Source organism: Fusarium coffeatum (genome assembly GCF_003316985.1).
Source record: "Fusarium coffeatum strain FIESC_28 chromosome Unknown BRIP53273_contig_208, whole genome shotgun sequence".
Lineage (NCBI taxonomy): Eukaryota > Fungi > Ascomycota > Sordariomycetes > Hypocreales > Nectriaceae > Fusarium > Fusarium coffeatum.
Window position 1 is genome coordinate 1 of NW_022158001.1, and position 16,807 is coordinate 16,807.

The 16,807-nt window shown below is 48.7% G+C and overlaps 5 protein-coding genes across 5 annotated transcripts; 1 reads left to right on the forward strand and 4 right to left on the reverse strand.

Annotated features, from left to right (window-relative positions):
* Positions 1 to 3,150: 3,150 nt before the first annotated feature.
* On the forward strand, positions 3,151 to 3,531 carry FIESC28_08677 (uncharacterized protein; the record flags this gene model as incomplete). Its single annotated transcript, XM_031162815.1, has 2 exons — positions 3,151 to 3,251; positions 3,321 to 3,531. 2 exons carry the CDS (start codon positions 3,151 to 3,153, stop codon positions 3,529 to 3,531), a joined length of 312 nt encoding a protein of 103 aa, XP_031013122.1.
* A 2,007-nt stretch (positions 3,532 to 5,538) lies between these two features.
* On the reverse strand, positions 5,539 to 6,404 carry FIESC28_08678 (uncharacterized protein; the record flags this gene model as incomplete). The annotated part of the gene is made up of 2 exons (XM_031162816.1): positions 5,539 to 6,220; positions 6,295 to 6,404. The coding sequence occupies 2 exons, from the start codon at positions 6,402 to 6,404 to the stop codon at positions 5,539 to 5,541; spliced, it is 792 nt and encodes a 263-aa protein (XP_031013123.1).
* Positions 6,405 to 6,817: 413 nt separating this feature from the next.
* On the reverse strand, positions 6,818 to 7,950 carry FIESC28_08679 (uncharacterized protein; the record flags this gene model as incomplete). The annotated part of the gene is made up of 2 exons (XM_031162817.1): positions 6,818 to 7,781; positions 7,838 to 7,950. 2 exons carry the CDS (start codon positions 7,948 to 7,950, stop codon positions 6,818 to 6,820), a joined length of 1,077 nt encoding a protein of 358 aa, XP_031013124.1.
* A 573-nt stretch (positions 7,951 to 8,523) lies between these two features.
* Positions 8,524 to 10,228, reverse strand: FIESC28_08680 (uncharacterized protein; the record flags this gene model as incomplete). Its single annotated transcript, XM_031162818.1, has 4 exons — positions 8,524 to 8,892; positions 8,943 to 9,955; positions 10,024 to 10,074; positions 10,123 to 10,228. The coding sequence occupies 4 exons, from the start codon at positions 10,226 to 10,228 to the stop codon at positions 8,524 to 8,526; spliced, it is 1,539 nt and encodes a 512-aa protein (XP_031013125.1).
* Positions 10,229 to 11,189: 961 nt separating this feature from the next.
* On the reverse strand, positions 11,190 to 13,756 carry FIESC28_08681 (uncharacterized protein; the record flags this gene model as incomplete). The annotated part of the gene is made up of 3 exons (XM_031162819.1): positions 11,190 to 11,629; positions 11,693 to 12,802; positions 12,853 to 13,756. The coding sequence occupies 3 exons, from the start codon at positions 13,754 to 13,756 to the stop codon at positions 11,190 to 11,192; spliced, it is 2,454 nt and encodes an 817-aa protein (XP_031013126.1).
* Positions 13,757 to 16,807: the final 3,051 nt, after the last annotated feature.

Consider the following 16,807-nt stretch of genomic DNA (forward strand, 5'->3'; position numbering starts at 1 on the left):
ATACAACAGCGGGGATTCGCTGGTCGTCACCGACCCAACTACTAATCCGCCGGTTAGTGGCTTGACTATGGGAGAGCGGACGGGATCCCGTATTCTCCACTACCTTTGGTCGTATGTACTAATTATACTTGCGAGAAGAATTATAACCTTAACATCGTCTCTCACCTCAATTACCTGCCTAGACCGTTTACTACCACTTCATGATGTTATCGTAGAAGACATTGTTTGTTTATTGGAGCCTGGCTCTGGTCTCCACAGTAAGCATTTTATTGTTCCCTCCCTCTTTCTAGCTGGGGTTTATTTCAACTACGCTGTGTAGCTTTGACAGAGCTTGGCGGCATATAGCAAAGTCGTCCAGCGTAGCATGGCGGCAATCTTGGATATGGGACATGGCGATTCTAATTACTCGACCTTTCTCTGGGAGGTGACCGAGACAGACGGGACCGGTCTGTTCCCCTTCTATTCACTGGTACATAGCAAATGAGCCACCTCCCACTCGAAACAGGCAAACTTTGCAACAACCTGACGAGCTGAGTGAGAGCACATAGCCTCATACACGTTGGTACGAAGTTTCTGACTCAAGTAAATATCTACTGCACATTTTCAACCCACCACTGTTCCTTCACTAGGAAATCGAATGAATTGTCGATGGATAGTTATAACGCCTGTCACTGGCTTAATTGTAGCTGTACATATCCATAGAGGACCGTAGAGTTGCGGAGCAGAACTCTTGCCAACGAACAAATGTCGGCATAGGTGGACGAGGGAAAAAAACGACACTCGGCGTTATTAGTAGAATTCGAAACATGCAAATGCTCGCTTCGGGATACGACGGAATCACTGCACAGCAACCGGGCCGTCTTTGCCTCATTGTTATTCGGAATAGTCAGTGGATTCAATGTATGCAGGTCAACTGACGGTCCGGATCCGCGCCCGCAGCACACCGGCTCGGAGGATCTGGTAACTTTAATCTTCATAAAATTTGAGACGAGGCCACTGGTTCCGTTGTGCTATACTTTATGATGAGCAACTGACAAAAGATGCCGGCAGGGAACAAGTTGCGGGTCAGACAATCCAATGCTGAAGACTGAGACATAGATGCAACATCATCACGGGCAGCACATGATCAACCTCGTGGGGGATTGGCGATTGTTACCTACCGGCTACTGACCGGCAGATCCGTGATTCGATGTGACGTATGGAAGATGTTTATGCTCCAGTCATGCTGTATCTATGCCGCCATATGCTGTTGAAGCCGGAAGAACTCCACTGGGTCGAGATCCCGAGAAATACGCAGTGGAGCTCGGTATTTGGCTGGACCGTGGAGCTTAGACCCTTGAGCTCTCCATAATTGATGCAGAACCGAGTGAGGCTCAAAGAAATAACCGTTAAAAATAGACCCTGTTCTGTAATATCAAAAATGGGCGACAGGACGGCACAGCACGTAGCAGAATATTGTGCTCTTCGCTCAATGCATCTTTTGTGGCGAGGTTTTCTTCCATTGGCTTTGTGCTGTAGCGGTCAAAGAAATGAGAAGCAAGACAAGAAGATGATTGAGGGGTCCGAGTTCAATGATTGGCGGGCTGATCGTCTTCTTTTTAGGAAACCAGTCAAGTGTTGAATCGCGTGCAGAACGCGGGGAAACAGAACTTTACTCAAAAGGTTTGAGTGTGTGTACCTGGAAGCTTTTTCAGCCAACATCAGTGAGACACGAGTGTAGCAAGAGGTTCTGACTGTCAGACTGTCCTGTCTAGTCTGGATAGTACAGTGGTATTGCGGAGAAAGCGGAAAGTGACCGAAAGGGTGCAATGCAGAAAGCGATATTGAAAACAGAATAATCGAAAATTTGCATTTGCATGCTGTAACTGGTTTCGTTGTCTTTTTGGTGGTGTGAGAATGAAGGGCTTCTGAGACAAGACATGGGGCTGGACGCACATGCATAAGAGATGTTGCGGTGGTGCCACAATAGTCGGAGCTTTCCTACATAATTAGAGTGGTTCAGTGACTGAGCATCAGAAAATAAACAAAAGCTCCATGGCATTATCGTGAGGTGTTGGTAAAGATGGATCTTGGACAGGCCACGGTGAGGTCATGGTGGTGAGACTAGAGCGGATGCCCCCACTGTTGACCGCCAATGGATTTTGCCTTGGTCGAATGTTTGCGGGTTCCTGCGACTGACGAAATACATAGTAAGAGATCTGATTCTGGGGCAGATTCAACAGAGACCCGACTCCAGCCGAAATACTATGTAGGTTCCATGATACTGAAGTTATTGTGAATTTCCTCTCTTTGAGCATTGTCTTTCCGAGACCTTCAATGTTGCATGTTGCTCAGATATTGCCCAGAACACATCAATGCTCATTCTGGACTAACTTGATTGACTTCAAACTGCAAGTACGCACACTCGAATATCCAATCCGAACCTTTCCAACCCCGCCATTTCAAGCTCATCCCGCATGTCGTACCACACCCTACCTACACTCCCGCGCCATCCACAGCTTTCCCCACTTCACCCTCTGAACCTAACTTACTAGGTGTACTTACAGGGCTTTGATCTGCTGTAGATTGTTGCTGTAGAGGCAACTCTTACCGGTCACTAGACGCCAGACACCTGATCGCAGGTGATCGGCTTCAGTGCCGCTCCAGGCCTTGGCTCTTCGGGTTAGGGTCACCTACTGTAGCAGATGGATCAGAATCTGGGGCGCACTCACACCCCCGCCCCACTGTAGAATCGGCCATCCCCATGCCCCAGAGACATGTTTGTCGTTCGACCTTGGGCATCTACCCGACTAGGTCACCCCTACTATATGCACCATTCCATTCTTATCCGGGTCCCTTAGTCGGATATGAACTTGACTTACGTTTACTGTTGCATATAAAACAGAAATCAGGAGAGACTTATATCAACGGTCTTCCCCTCCTTCTCTTCCCCAACGGTTTTACTTGCCTGAGTTTCCTCCTCCCATCAATAGACTAGTTCGAGTACGGATTATTATTGCCGAGTTGCATTTGCTTTACTGCCTACCTACCTACCTCGACAGTACCTGCCATACCTGTCTGTTACAGTACCACCCTTGCCAAGTCAAGTCCTAAAGAGAAACCCTTCGTACCTTCCCTCTCTTCTCTTCTCCTCTTCTTTCCTTCCTCACGATGATGCGTGTTCCTCGACAAGCATTTTCCACTGCCGCCCGTATCCACCCCAACATTGTTCCTCACCTTCGTCCCCAGAGAAGAATGTCTTTTGGTAGATGGTAAGTATCTGGCACGCGGCATCTGCTGTACTGCGCACATTTCACTTCACATGCTGACCACTCCAAAAGGGCCAAGCCCGTCGCGGCTGTTGTAGCTGTTGGCTACGGAGCAAAGCTCTCTCTAGAGATGGTCGCAACAAGACGTATTGCTCAGATGGAAGCCACAGAGCGTGAGAATGCCGCCTACCGAGAGCGAAACGAGGCCCTCATGAACATGTACGGCGACAGATCAAGTCTCGAAGAACTCGAAAAGGCCGTGCAATTTTACGAGAAACGATAAATGAATTTCACGCAAAACCCGAGACAAAGAAGAAAAAAAGAACCAACCCAAGCTGAGCCGGGCCGTTAATGGTCATGCCCTTCCTTCGTTATATCTGTTTGAAGCGACGGCGATCACCCACTCTCACGGAGATGTGTCGGAGTTTATATTGGCACGGTTGCCATCACGATCTCAACCCTCGAAGCATTGCATGGAACGGCGTTAAAAGGAATACCATTTGTTTGGGATGATTGTTTGGAAAGACAAATCGTCCACTTGATTAGCCACACGATCCCGATATTAATTTGAGGGGACACTTCATCGATACTAAATAATCAATGTGTCGACGAGAGCAATCCGTCATCTTGGATATTACACGACCTGGTCATCTTGACGATAGACTTTGGCGTATCGAAGATCGCAATACAATACACAATACTCTGGGCTTAGAAATACCCGATTTACAACAAGTCACATTCACTTGTTCATTCAATCCCTCCGTCACTCATTCACTCTGTGTTGTCTGCTCTTCATCCTTTACAACTATTATTCATTCCCTGTTTTGTATATCTTGCAGTCCCACATATCCGTCCCCATGATGATCTAGACTTGGACCCTTACCTGAATTTTCTTTGCCTTGAAACTTCACCTTCAAACGTCATGAGCCTCGCTGGAACACAGGCCGAGGTTTCCCGCCGGCTAACCTACCTCAATGTGTCCGAGCGGAAGGCCCCACTCCCGATAACTCAACTTAGCCGGCTCCAGACCCGAAGAGCCCCTATCAAATCGTTCCAACCACTTACATCTGACGTTACCGCGCCGCGGTGATTGATGTCCATTACGTCCTGGCTTGTGCCGGTGGTCATATTCCGCGATATTATACGACAACGATAGCAAAGCTTTACCAAAGATTTTGTCGTTTGGGCCAGGTTGTTGAGTTTAAGCCGAGAAATTTCTGGATGCAATTGAGTAAGAGAATCGGAGTGTTGGCGTGGGGATAGATCTTGGTCAATCAGCTAGAGGTGATTTCGAAGACATTCATATGAAGTAGCCAGAAATATACAAAGAAACAAACGGGATATCGCTACTGTGCTACATTAGATCTGGTGACATTTGTGAAGATCAAGGCACACCAATCATTTGGCTTGCCGATTCGGCAATCTATGCCGCCGTGGCTCTAAAGTCAATCTCTTTCATGTGCTCAGGAACGCCTCACTGTCACAGAAAGCTTGACTCTCAGCATAGAAGACGAAATATACATTTGTTCCATATAGGCCTGTGTCAGTTCTCAGTCAAAGTTTCCCCCAAGCTCATCCTTCAAAATTTCTGCTACTCTCAAGCATGATACATAAGATCTGTCTTCTTGATGCCAGGGCTGTGCACATCTCGCACCTCCATTTTCTTGGCGAAACAGGAACCTAAGAGATGAAAATAGATACTTTCTTCTATCCTAGGATTTCCTAATAGGCAAAAACTTATGATAGTCCGATGATGGAGGTGCGGGATGATTATAGCCAGGGCATCAAAGAGATGTACCTGATCAATGGACTTGCGGATATCGATTCAGATCAGAGTTATCCGTGTGAGAAAGGTATATCTCAGTGATAGACAACTTGCATAACATTGGATGCTCGAAGCGGCGGGCATGATCCTATGGCTATAGAGCATAGATGTCACGCACAAACTTCGCAGGCGTCAAGGTCAGAATTGGCCGCCGAGAACATAAGAGACGAAATAATTTGGTTACCTTTTACAACCTTGGACTAGCACTTAGGCTACTTTGTATTGGCGCCCTAAGCCTTAGACGACGATTCTTCTGACAAGCCAGCATATCAAATGTGAGTGTCGTTAGTTTATTCCGATAACTATTTGCTATCGTTTCCCCCGAAGCTTGTGTTTCGCAAACACGTAAGTAGCATATCATCCTTTGGGTATCTTAGCCTATCATAAATTCCATTTGTTCGTACCTTTCCTTCCAAAAAAGAGAATGCCGCCCACCGGCTCCAACTAGCAAAATCGTTCATCACGTTATGCAGCTTCTGGGCCCGACAATTCCTTGCGCTTGGTGCCCTTGTATCGGGATTCTAGCTCTCGAAGCTTCATAGCAAATCCGCTAGATACAGCAGCGACGAATCTTGGCCGGTCCATCAGTTCTGCAACGTTATTCATCCAAGCCTTGAAGCTGACGCCTCCGCAGAAGAAGTAGACCATCTTCTCACCCATCTCAGTCTGCCTGTGCTGCTCCATATTCAAGACCTCGTATCCATCGGCAAAATCTCGCATTATAAGCTTCTGCATCCCCTCGTCACTTTCGGTGCGGTACAAGGCGCGGTGCCCGTCGTACATGGCGACGTTGAGGCAGCGCATCATGAATTCACCCATTGCGTCACTGGCGAAGAAATTGCAAAGCTTAAAGACCTCGATATAGTCACGCATAGGAGTCCTGGCGGCCATAGTCTCGGGGCTTTGGGCAGGGCGAGGAGGAGTGTGAGGAGCGATCGAGGAGTGACTGTATGCGAGGCCGATGTATAGAGCGAGGTATCTCGATTCAATTTTTGGGTCGTTGCTGAAGTCAACGATCCCTTGCTTGGCCTCGATAAAGCTTCCGGTAAGGCATTTTTCGAAATATTCTGAGTTTTTGGTAAGGACGCTTTTGGCAACGTGAAAGACCTCTGATTTCGCCCTAAGCTCAACCATCTGCTCGTCGCTTCTACACATGAAGATAAGTCAGTAAAGGTAAGTAGGTACCTAGGTAATGCCTAGAAACAGAGCAAATGTACTCACTTAATGAGCCAAGAGGTGCGATAGTCGGTCAAAACGGTAGATTGCTGCTCCTTCTCATCGTCCTTGGGGATTGCCTTGGTTCGAGGCTTCTTGCGAGCGGGTTGTGGCATTATGCGTCGCTACGATCGCGATGCATCGGGTGGTGTTTTGGGGAGGTTGAAAAGTAGAAGAAGGCGTCAGGTTGTAGATGAGAGGGTCGTAGAAGAGGTGACCGCTAAAATCATAAAAAGCCTAAGAAACGAAAGGATTTAGACACTTTATGTGAACTTAGAGTAGCAGTTAGGCTATCTTATTTTAGATCCCTAGGCCTTAGGGGATGAATCTTCTGTTACCTACCTAGGTAGGCACCTGCCTACCTTGATACCTAATAAAGCCATAGATTTTGCTCAAAGGGCTGAACCACGAAAGGCAAACACTGTATATAAGTGACAATGCCTCGGAAGCAACGTCAACAAAAGTCTTTTAAGCAGCCGAAGCCTGTCTGTTGTTTCCTGACAATGATCACAGCACTAGCAAACGAGGTTCACTTGGCTCTCACTCGTTTGATAGTTACCTTCTCGTCTTCAAGGTCCCACCCGACATTATCCTTCTCTTTCAGCTCATTCCATTTTCGACCCGTCGATAACTCCAAAAATGTCAAGTCCACGTTGAGATACGATCTCCCAAAGCATTTCAACGTGTGAAGCCTTATATCATCATCCGCCCACTCCATCAGCTTAAGGCAGTGCCGATTAACCTGTCTCTTTGAAACCTGCCATGAGACATAGTTGTCATGTGCCAGCGCCTTGAGTATGGTATCCAGCTTCTTGTTCCGAATGTTGAAGTCTTGTCTGATGAAATACGCCTCTGTCAAGTCCCTACGTCGACACGCAGCGTCCAGCATAAAATAACCTGCAATTTCCTCAATCTCACTCTGGACCATGGGAGTCCACACGGCCATGTAACGGAGGAGATGCAGAATTGCTGGATGATAGGATTCAGGGTGCTTAGCGAGAATGGATAGGCGTATGGAGAATATATAGGCTTGGATGGAAAAGAGATCAGCCCTCTTCGAAGCCACTAAACCTTCTCGGAGCTTTCTCAGTGCCATTAGAACATCTTGTAAGGATTTCGTGTTATCAGGGTCTTCGATGGCCGCCAGCATTGAGGTAGTCGGACCACTGGAAGGAATTATCGCTCGGAGGGCCTTCAGAGAGCCCGCCAAAGCAGATGAGGAAGAAACTGAAGTATCCTCTGATGATGAGCCAGCAGTCTTAGAGGTTCCTGTGGTATCTGTGACAGATGGAGAAGTCGTTGTTGTAGCCGTTGGAACGTATCCAGGTGGAGGCTTTGTATACCGTGTAGCAGGAGTCGTATCGACTGTTCTGATGTCGAGGGCTTCGAAGCTCCTTATGATTGAGTCCTTGTCACCTGATTCTGTGCAAAAGGCAAGGAAACGTGAGATAATCTGGTTGTAGTACCATTCCTGTGTTTTGTGGTTGAGTAACCTATTATGATCAGCTTGCCATTGCACACCAATGAGCACGTCAAAATGAATACCAACCTATCGTCTCCTTTAGAGGGAAGACCCATATCCTGCAATGGGTCCAGCTCAACAGGCTTCAACCTTCCCCAGGGCCCTGAGGGCATCCTGCCGCCTCGGCCTCGACGGGGCATATTGTGTTGGGTTTTGGAGCGCGTTTGGTGCCAAGAACGGTCAGGGATGAAGACAGAAGTCTTTTGATGTGTATCGAAAGATGTAGCTTTTAATGAGTCACGCGTTACTCTAGGTTATCCTTTGAGGTTGTGAAGCAACACATAAGTTGTATGAATCAAGTTGATGTGAGTGTGAGAGTGAGGTCGATAGTGGGGTAACTTTTCTGTACCCCACGATCCACCGTTGGCTCCTGCGTCCATCATGACAACTCTACCTACCCTTCACTCTGACTTGATAGGAAGGGCGTGCTTCTTAATATGCCCGGGTATGCCAATGCGGTCATCAAGTCTGGACAGAGACACCCTTATCCGTCCGATTGAAGTGGCATGCAATAATCAACTCATGAGAGATAATACTCCAAATAAGTATCTATAACAGAAGTGCATTGACTACCGAATTATCAAACCGCTTTAATCTAGGCCACTGCCATTTACAAATTCTTCTCGTGGGTATCATTATCGTCAAGAAGCTCTTCTTCTCAACCTACCTCTCCAATTACGACCACCAAAAAGCAAAGATCAAGGACGCTTGCTTTAGCTGTGGATACGATCGGCCAATGTTACCTTGTCCCAGCCCTTTGGCCCGGACGCCTCATACCTACCAGCCTTCGAGATGACTCTTCCGAGACCCTGATGAATCTCAGCCTGGAACGGCCCAAACGGACACTTCTCGCCGTCGATGCTGATGTAGCCGTCGTCCTGATCACGGGGGATGATGCGATACGCCGAGATCTTCTTGTAAGTGACGTGAGGGTTGTCGAACAATCGCTCAGCTCCAACGTCAAGAAGGACCCTGATTGCGGTGAGGAAGGGCAAGTTGCCATCAATGGTGACCAGATCCATCAAACCATCAGAAATCAGTGAGGCGGCGAAAAAGGGAGCATCGGGAGACATGTAGGCCATCTGCAGCTGTCAGTACTATTTTCAAACCAAGTTCCTGCCAATCTACTCACATTGCCGGCATAGAAAGTGCCCACATTGTCGTAAGGGATCATCTCCCAGCCTTCAGGAAGCTCGTCCTGGATGGTGCCGTACTTCAGTTCTGGCAGGCCAGCATCGTCGGACATAGATTGCGACCCAGCGCTCTTAGCCAGCTGAGCAAGGCTTGTGGTGCTCGCATGATGCTTGTAGTGCGCCTTGACACCTTCCTTCTCCTCAATCTCAACCTTGACCGCCAGGTCAAAAGGGTAGCATTTCTTCTTGTACATGCGTTGCACAACACCAACTTCGAATCGCGCACTGCCCATCCAACGCATGTTCTCTGTGCCAAGATCACATTCTGCGATGAGGCCCAGGCTCTGGGAAAGGAAAGATATGATGCGGTTGCTACCAGAGGTAACTGATACCAGATCTAATGGAGTCACGATACCTTTGATGATAGCCAGGGCGGCAAAGGAGGGATGATTGGAGCCGTATAGGTTGCACGAGAATGCATTACCTGAACCGCAAGGAATGTGACTGACTGCCATTGTAGACAGCGCTTTCGCAGCATCGGGTCGCTTGGCAAGTCCGTTGAAAACTTCGTGTGGCGTGCCATCTCCGGAACACGCCATGATGGTATCGTACCTCGACAAGTCGGCATTTTGTGCCAGCTCAACAGCCTCGCCGCCACGCTTGAGAATGACAACATCGAGTTGCATTTTAGCGGCGTCGAGAAGTGGCTTCACCTCATTCTCCCATTGCTTGACAGCCTTTCCAGGTCCAGAGTTCGGGTTGACCAATACATAGGCGCGTTTACGAGGCGGCGCATCACCGTAGGCGTGCGACAATAGTGTCTTGACGAAAGTTTCGACCGGAGTTGCGCTGTTCTCCTCGTCCTCATCGTCGGTAGCGAGTTCGAATTCCCATTTTCCGGGCTTGATCAGCTTTTTCGAAGCATGGATAGCGTAGTCGATCGTAATGTGGTTGTTGGCGAATTCGGCCCACAGCACGTTGTAGAAGGGGATTGTATCCTTGGAAGCTCCAGCTGAAAGACAAAGCGCAAACAATTAGTAACTCTTCTGTACTATTGAAACTCGCCATGAATATCCTTACTGCTAGTGAAAGGAGCGCAAGAAGAGCGACCAGCTTTCTTGGCAACAGGGTCTGGTCATGGTCAGTCAAGCTCGCCTTTAATGTTTAGTAAGTTCGCACCATTAAGCTCCAAGCCTCCGACACCGATAGTCAGTTTTTTCTTGCCCTCCAATAGGAGCTGCATTCCGACGTCTCCATCCATCTTTATAACAATGTCTGTAGCCATTGCAGGGAAGAAAGTTCAATAAGTTTAGCAGATGATCAATGTTGATGAACGTCTTGAACGGTCTTCCAAACTAGAAACGGGCGTATAGCGTGATATAGAAAGAAAAAGAAGAATGGCTGGAGTAAAGAGCGACCACTGATAGTAACCAGGATAGAGGAAAGAACGAGAGTATGTGAAGCGCGGTAAGGAAGGAGCGTTCGCAAGTTAATCGATCGGCTTACGCGGAAGCCGTCTCAACTTCCAAGCTGGGTGTGATGGTGTAGGATTCGCGATCCGCGGGGCATGGATCCGAGATTAACTAGAGGTCCCCCTGGTCTGTTCCCTTCAATCGCCCTGCATTAACCCCCCAGGCTCAAAGCTGACAGCTGCCGACAGCTGGAGCCAACCCACTCACCAAATACTGGATACCTTAGTAGGTACTTCCGAGGTAACAAATGATTAAAGTCTTGCAGCTGCAACGACACTGCCGTGTTAGAGAATATATCAAACTGCGTGGGACAGGCTGCCCGACGAACAACCTAAGTATATAAATCCGTCACCCTCATCTGAAATGTGGTTTCACGGAAGGAGTGTCTCAAGGGCTTATCTAAGACTGACGGCCACAACCCTCCAATCGCGTATCTGCGATGAGACTCAAGGCTTCTTTCTAGACGATAATGTATTTTGACCAAGACCAATAGCGCATGCTTATTGTACAAGATTCTTTGCTTCGACTTTTCCGCATGTTCCCAAAACTCCTTATCCCATCATCCTCTGAGCTATACCTTGCGCCAGTCTGCCTATCATCATCGACATCCTCTTTATGTACCCTATCTAAACTAAAACAGAGGCACCGCGAGAAGATAATCGTTGGTCCATGCGTCTATATGTCCTGATAAAGCTAATATCTTTCACTAACATGCATCCCATACAAATGTTGCACCCCCCCTTAGGTTTTTGAGCATCATGAAGTGAGAATCGCTTAAGCAAGTCTTGTCACGTTAGGGAACTTCTGTTGAGCAGCCTTTTTGTACAACTCCTGGGGGCTCTTCCAGCTCCTGAGCACCTCAAGGCCCTCGATGGCGTCCTCATAAGTGACACCAGGGATATCCAAAATGTTGGCGACAGCCTCCTCGCTCTTGGCCTTGTCTTGACCCAATAGCTTCTGCACCTTGATGGCAGAGAGAACGTGTCTAGGGCTTTCCTTGTTGGCTGCCAAGAATTCATCGTTGTACTTAACCAAATCCGCGGAAGGGTCTACAGCGTTGAACTCGGCCTTTAGCACCTCAAGAACCTTAGGTTCAATGTCGGTTGCTGTCTTAAGCAGCTGAGCAAAGGCCACGGTCTGCTCGTGCACTCGGGGTGACTTGGAGTCAAGTGCCGATGCAGCTGTAAGGCAACGGAGAGCAAGAACGTACTTCTCTACAATCCCAGTGTGTCAGTAATTGGGGCATCGAAGCCAGTGGCGAAGGGCGAAGAACTTACTGCGGCGCATGTAAACCTCAAAACCAGCGAATTGAGCGTTAATGTTCTTGGGGCTAAATTGAAGCAGAGGATTGATATACTTCATAGCATCACCAAGAGGGTCAGTAGTATCGGCCAACTTCAATCCAAAAGGATCGTCGTCTTGTTTCTTTACCTCTCCCTCCTTGCTAGCCTTGTTAGGATCCTGCTTAGCTTGTTGCTCAGCAGCCTCTTTCTCCAGACGTTGCTGCTCCTTCCTTGCCTTCTTGGCAGCCTTCTTCTTGGCTAAAGCATCCTCGGCGTCATTACCGTCGGCACCGTTGACGCCGTTTGCTGAAGGCTTGTCAGCGAGTTTGAGATAGATCTCAACAGCATCCAGAGCAGCCCGAGAAAAGAACGGATGGTCGCGAATATGATCCTCCCATCGCATCATATCAATGTAGGCGCGAATCTGTCCCTTGCGAAGAGAGAAGCTGTGGAAGTCGAACTGATCTTCTTGCCACACCTCAAAGATGGTGAAGATTTGCTGGAATCGCTTGAGAGCCAATCCAATATTGCCTTGGCGCGCGTATGCTTCGCCATCTTCTGTCAAGAACCAAATGCTCTGCATTTCCAGGAGATCGGCTAGAGGGCCACCGACAGTCTCCGCGCGAGTAAAAAGCCCAACTGTCTTGAGACCCTTCTCATTCTCGTCGTTGCGAAGTTGGTATTTGGCAGCCTTTGTGTTGATGTATCTGTCCTTGAGGTCGAGCTTTCTGGCTCGGTCCATCGCCTTGGAGGCTTCTTGAAGATCACCACCATGCTTGATGATTCGTGCTTTGGTCATGGCGTAATCAACACTCTTAGGGTCCTTCTCAATCGTCTTATCAACGTACTCCATGGCTTTCGTCAAGTCACGGCTGAGATAGTAGTTATAGTGCTGCGCAAGGTAGTAGAGCGCGGCCGCCTCTCCCTTATCCTTGCTCTCCGAATCAGCATCCTGAGAGTTCAAGTAGTTCTCGGCTAATTCGCGAAGGGTGTCTTTCTTGAAAGAGTCGGAATACAGGTGCTTCAGGTTAGCAAAAGTGGATGGAACTCCCTTGTTAAGCATCAATGTAAGGTAAGCCTCGGCGGCTTGTTTGAAGTCATCGCCTGTTTTTGTATCAGTATGTGTAACTGGCTAGCAATTGCGTTGGGCTTACCAGAGAGGAAGTCCAACGGTAGCCGGCGCGCAGCATCGCACCTAGGCGACTTCTCAGCGTACTCATCGTAGACAGCCTTGCGGGCTTTGATGTCGTCCTCTGGAATCTCCATAACCTCAAGAAGCTGTTCGTAGTAAATAGGATGCTCCGAGTTACGATCTAGCAAAGCGCGGTAGGCCGCCACGGCCTCCTCCTTCCTGCCTAGTTTATGGAGATACTCGGCACGAGCCTCCATAACAGCCAATCGATCGAGGTTTTGCTTAGCAGCAGTGTTCAAGTGCTCAAGCGCCCGTTCGTAGTCCCCTTGTTCAGCAATCAATGAGTTCTTGTACATGATTGCTTCCGAATGTTCGTTGTCGAATTTCGAGGGCTTCGTCTTCAATGTTTCCTCGTAAGTGTTCATGACCTTCTCAGCTTCGGCGGGGTTACCGGAAAGATGGTGGGCGATAGCGAGCGCAGTCCAGCTTTGACGCGCTTGAGGTCGGGCCTGGAGCATAGCAGTTCGACTTTGGATATAGCCTTGGTAATCGCGACATTGGATTTGCAGAATGGCCAGGTCACGCTGGATTTGTGCTGACTCGGGCTCTAATCGGAGAGCGAATTTGTACGCCTTGATAGCCTCCTCGAAGTTCTTGTTGGCCCGATGCAACAGACCGTAGACGTGCCAACAGATGTGCGACTTCATGTCCATAGTCAGAGCCTCCTTCCCTAGAGCGAAAGCCTCTTCCGTCTTGCCCTGCGAATTCAAGATCAAAGCCTTCATGGCAGTGGTGTCTCCATGCTTAGGGTGCTTCTTGAGAATAAGGTCGGCAGACTTGAGTCCACGCTTGTACTGCTTGTCTTCATAGTATCGGATGACGGAACGGAAGAGCGAAGCCTCCTTCGAGGCAAGAGGTTGCGGCATCGTGTAGTCGGAGCGTGGTTCCAGTCGACGGAAGTCTAGTACCTAGTTGTGAAAGTGAAAGTTGGAGTTGGTCAATTCAACTTCCGCTGTCGGCAATCCGACCTCTAGGGCTGGATGAGGGGTGTGTGGGTGAAGGTGACGGGAGGTTCAAGGAAGCTTTGGCGGGATATGGCGACGATACCTCACCAACGGAGGATGGATGATAGAGGCGAAAAGAGATAGTGAAAGGGCAAAGAGGCGGCTTCCCTGACCGGCAGTATAATTTACAGCTGAAGATACTGTAACATGCGACCTTGGCTACCTATGAAATGATGTGGACAGGAATTGCTACGGTAGGTCGGTAATTTCTCGGAGCTCTGGTGGGCTGCATGAGATGGTTTTTGGCGGGGCAATAGAATCCATGACAGCACACGCCTCATGAGTTGAGTTACAAAAAGAGAGCAGTGGCCATGTTAACCAATAACAATGCGACTACAAAGCCTGGGAATTGAGCAATTGAGAATCGTCCTAGGGTGTAACAAACAACATTTCAAACGTATCCATGATTCCGTGAGTGTGAGAAGCTCCCAAAGATGTATAAGTGGCAGAAACCGTCATTCTCAACTTGAGTCCCTCTTCAATAGCTCGTTGGTGGGTTACGAAATACACGTAAAGGTGTGACCAAGTGTATACAAAGTGGTTTACTTTTATATTATTGTTTTTGTTTTAGTGCTTGTTAGCATAAGGGGTGATGGTGTTGTACACATGTCGTACCTAATCATACAATCTGCCTCTCATCATAGGACGAAGTCATGTTATGCCGTGGCTATACAGATGGATTGGAATTCTGTGCTTTCCTCCATTTGCTGATGGTATCTTCCCAGCTTTCAAAAGGGTCGCCCCCACATCTTTGCTGCACCACCTCCCATGTTCTATGTCGCACGATACCCTCTACGCCTCTTTCTTGTCTGACAAGCGAAGCCAAACGCTCGGTACGGGCTTCGCGGGGGAAGAATCTGCCGGAATATGGATCTAATCGTTCATCTACAACTCGGTCGCGATCTTGCTCCTTTTCAAGTTCTCTTATCGTACGGTCTGGATCATCTGGGTCCGGACTTGCCGCCACCAAAGCGCAATAATTCAGGACTTGTGTCCGAGCTTCCCATGAAGGAAACAAAACCTTCTCTTTAAATTCCAAGCATGACTGAGGGTCGATCTGTCTCGAAGCTGGCCTAGAGGTACGTTGGGAGGTAGAAGAAGGATCGAATCCAGATCGTGATGGCGTCAACAGTGCATTGAGATTCTGGGTGATTGAATCATCTATTGACGATCTCGAGAGCCTCAGAAAGTCTTAGCCATGAGTCAGTAAGCTGTACATATGATGCGCCTGTTCATCTGAGTTGTTCCTACCTCGTAATATGCCATATGAAAAGCAAAATTGTGGCGTGAGCTGGGGTTGCGTTGATGGTTGAGTCATGATATAACTTGGTCGCAAGGACTTCTCTTTCTGAGTGTCCGGCGAGCCGTTCCAGAGTATTCCAGCCAGAGTGGGCAGGTTTCTAGATCCACGATATTAAATGAATTCGATATTGCCGCTGCTAGCGTACTAAGCAAAACGTGGCTCGCAAGGAAGTTGAAACAAAGCCTTGTCTTGTTGACCGTTGACTGTCGATGATAATAGTAAGAGTCCCAAGAGTCCCTTACGTCGACCAGTAGCTGTTGGTTCTGTGGCCCGACCGTCTCGACTTCTGTGACGCAACTAAAAGGCTTAGCCGGAACTAAGTCGCGGCTGCTTGAACCCGGGCACTGCGGATAAACCTTGGCTCCGCTGACCCCTTGATCCATGCACAGATCCCCCAGCTTGATCCTGGTAAGTCCCGATCAATCACTGCACGATAGAAACCCTGGACGTCCAGCTTTTTCTCTCTGGTGCTAATTAAAGTGCAAAACGTGCAACGACATAACTAGACGTCAAACCGTGGTGTTCGGTCACCAGAAGCCGCACATCTAGAAGCCATGCCGAAAGCAAAGCCGGGCCAGGAACCGGTGCAGCGCCAAGGGGCATATGCAAAGTGAGGCGGTGGTCCTTTTTTCTTTTTCTTTTTCTTTTGCTTTTGAGTTTCAGGGTCCGCATCTTGAATCGCCGCAGCACACTAGAAATCCGGCATCGATTTTGCCCGTTGAACCAAATGGGCCACGATCGATTCGTAGGGATACGCTATCGTTACTGTCGCCCCAGACGAAGGGGACGTAAGCTGGGAGCATACCGCCCTGCCGCTAGGGCGTCATTTAAGCATTGATACTTTAATCCCATTGACGCCTCACCGTTTGGAAGCTCGGTACAAGCTTTTACCAGGGTCTCCCTGGCCAAGCTGCTTCAGCATGATCACGATCAAGATCAATCGACAGAATCTCAACAACTGCTATCCAGTAAAGATGGAGAGTCAGAAATATTCTGGCAAGTGGACTCTCCTTCAGGCTAAAATCGCTTGAGACTCCGAAACTGCCACTTTCGATAAAAGACGCAACAGGAGCGACTCGCGAATATGCAGGTGTAGACGCCACCGTTGAGACCCGTCTGTCGACGCAGCCCCCAGGCCAGTCATTCGCAGCCCGTTCCAGGTGGTGATCGGCAATATCCCAAGCAGTTGGACACAATGATTGCTTTTGGTGGCTTATCCTTGGCCGGTTACGCTAAGTTCAACGCCCGGGATCCCATCTGCCACGAACCAACGCTAAAGAACTTGACGCTAGGAAACACCAAGATTGTTGGCTGACAATACAGTACAGCACAGTCTGATGCCGTGCCAGGAGCCGACTCGCTATTTGGCTCGGCTCTTTGTGGTCTGTGGATTATCTGACCCTCATATGTGACGACGATGCGCAGCAAATAGAGCGTGGGCCATCGTTAATCTGTCTGTAACTCTGCGTTACGTCGAACCTTCATCCGTTTTCTGTGGACGAATTTGGACACGGGGAAAGCGAAAGCACGGGCTAGATCCGCTCATGCTGCAGGTTCTTGGGAGTAGCATGCCTGCAGCCGCCGAATCGTACATTACCCCCCCCCCCCCC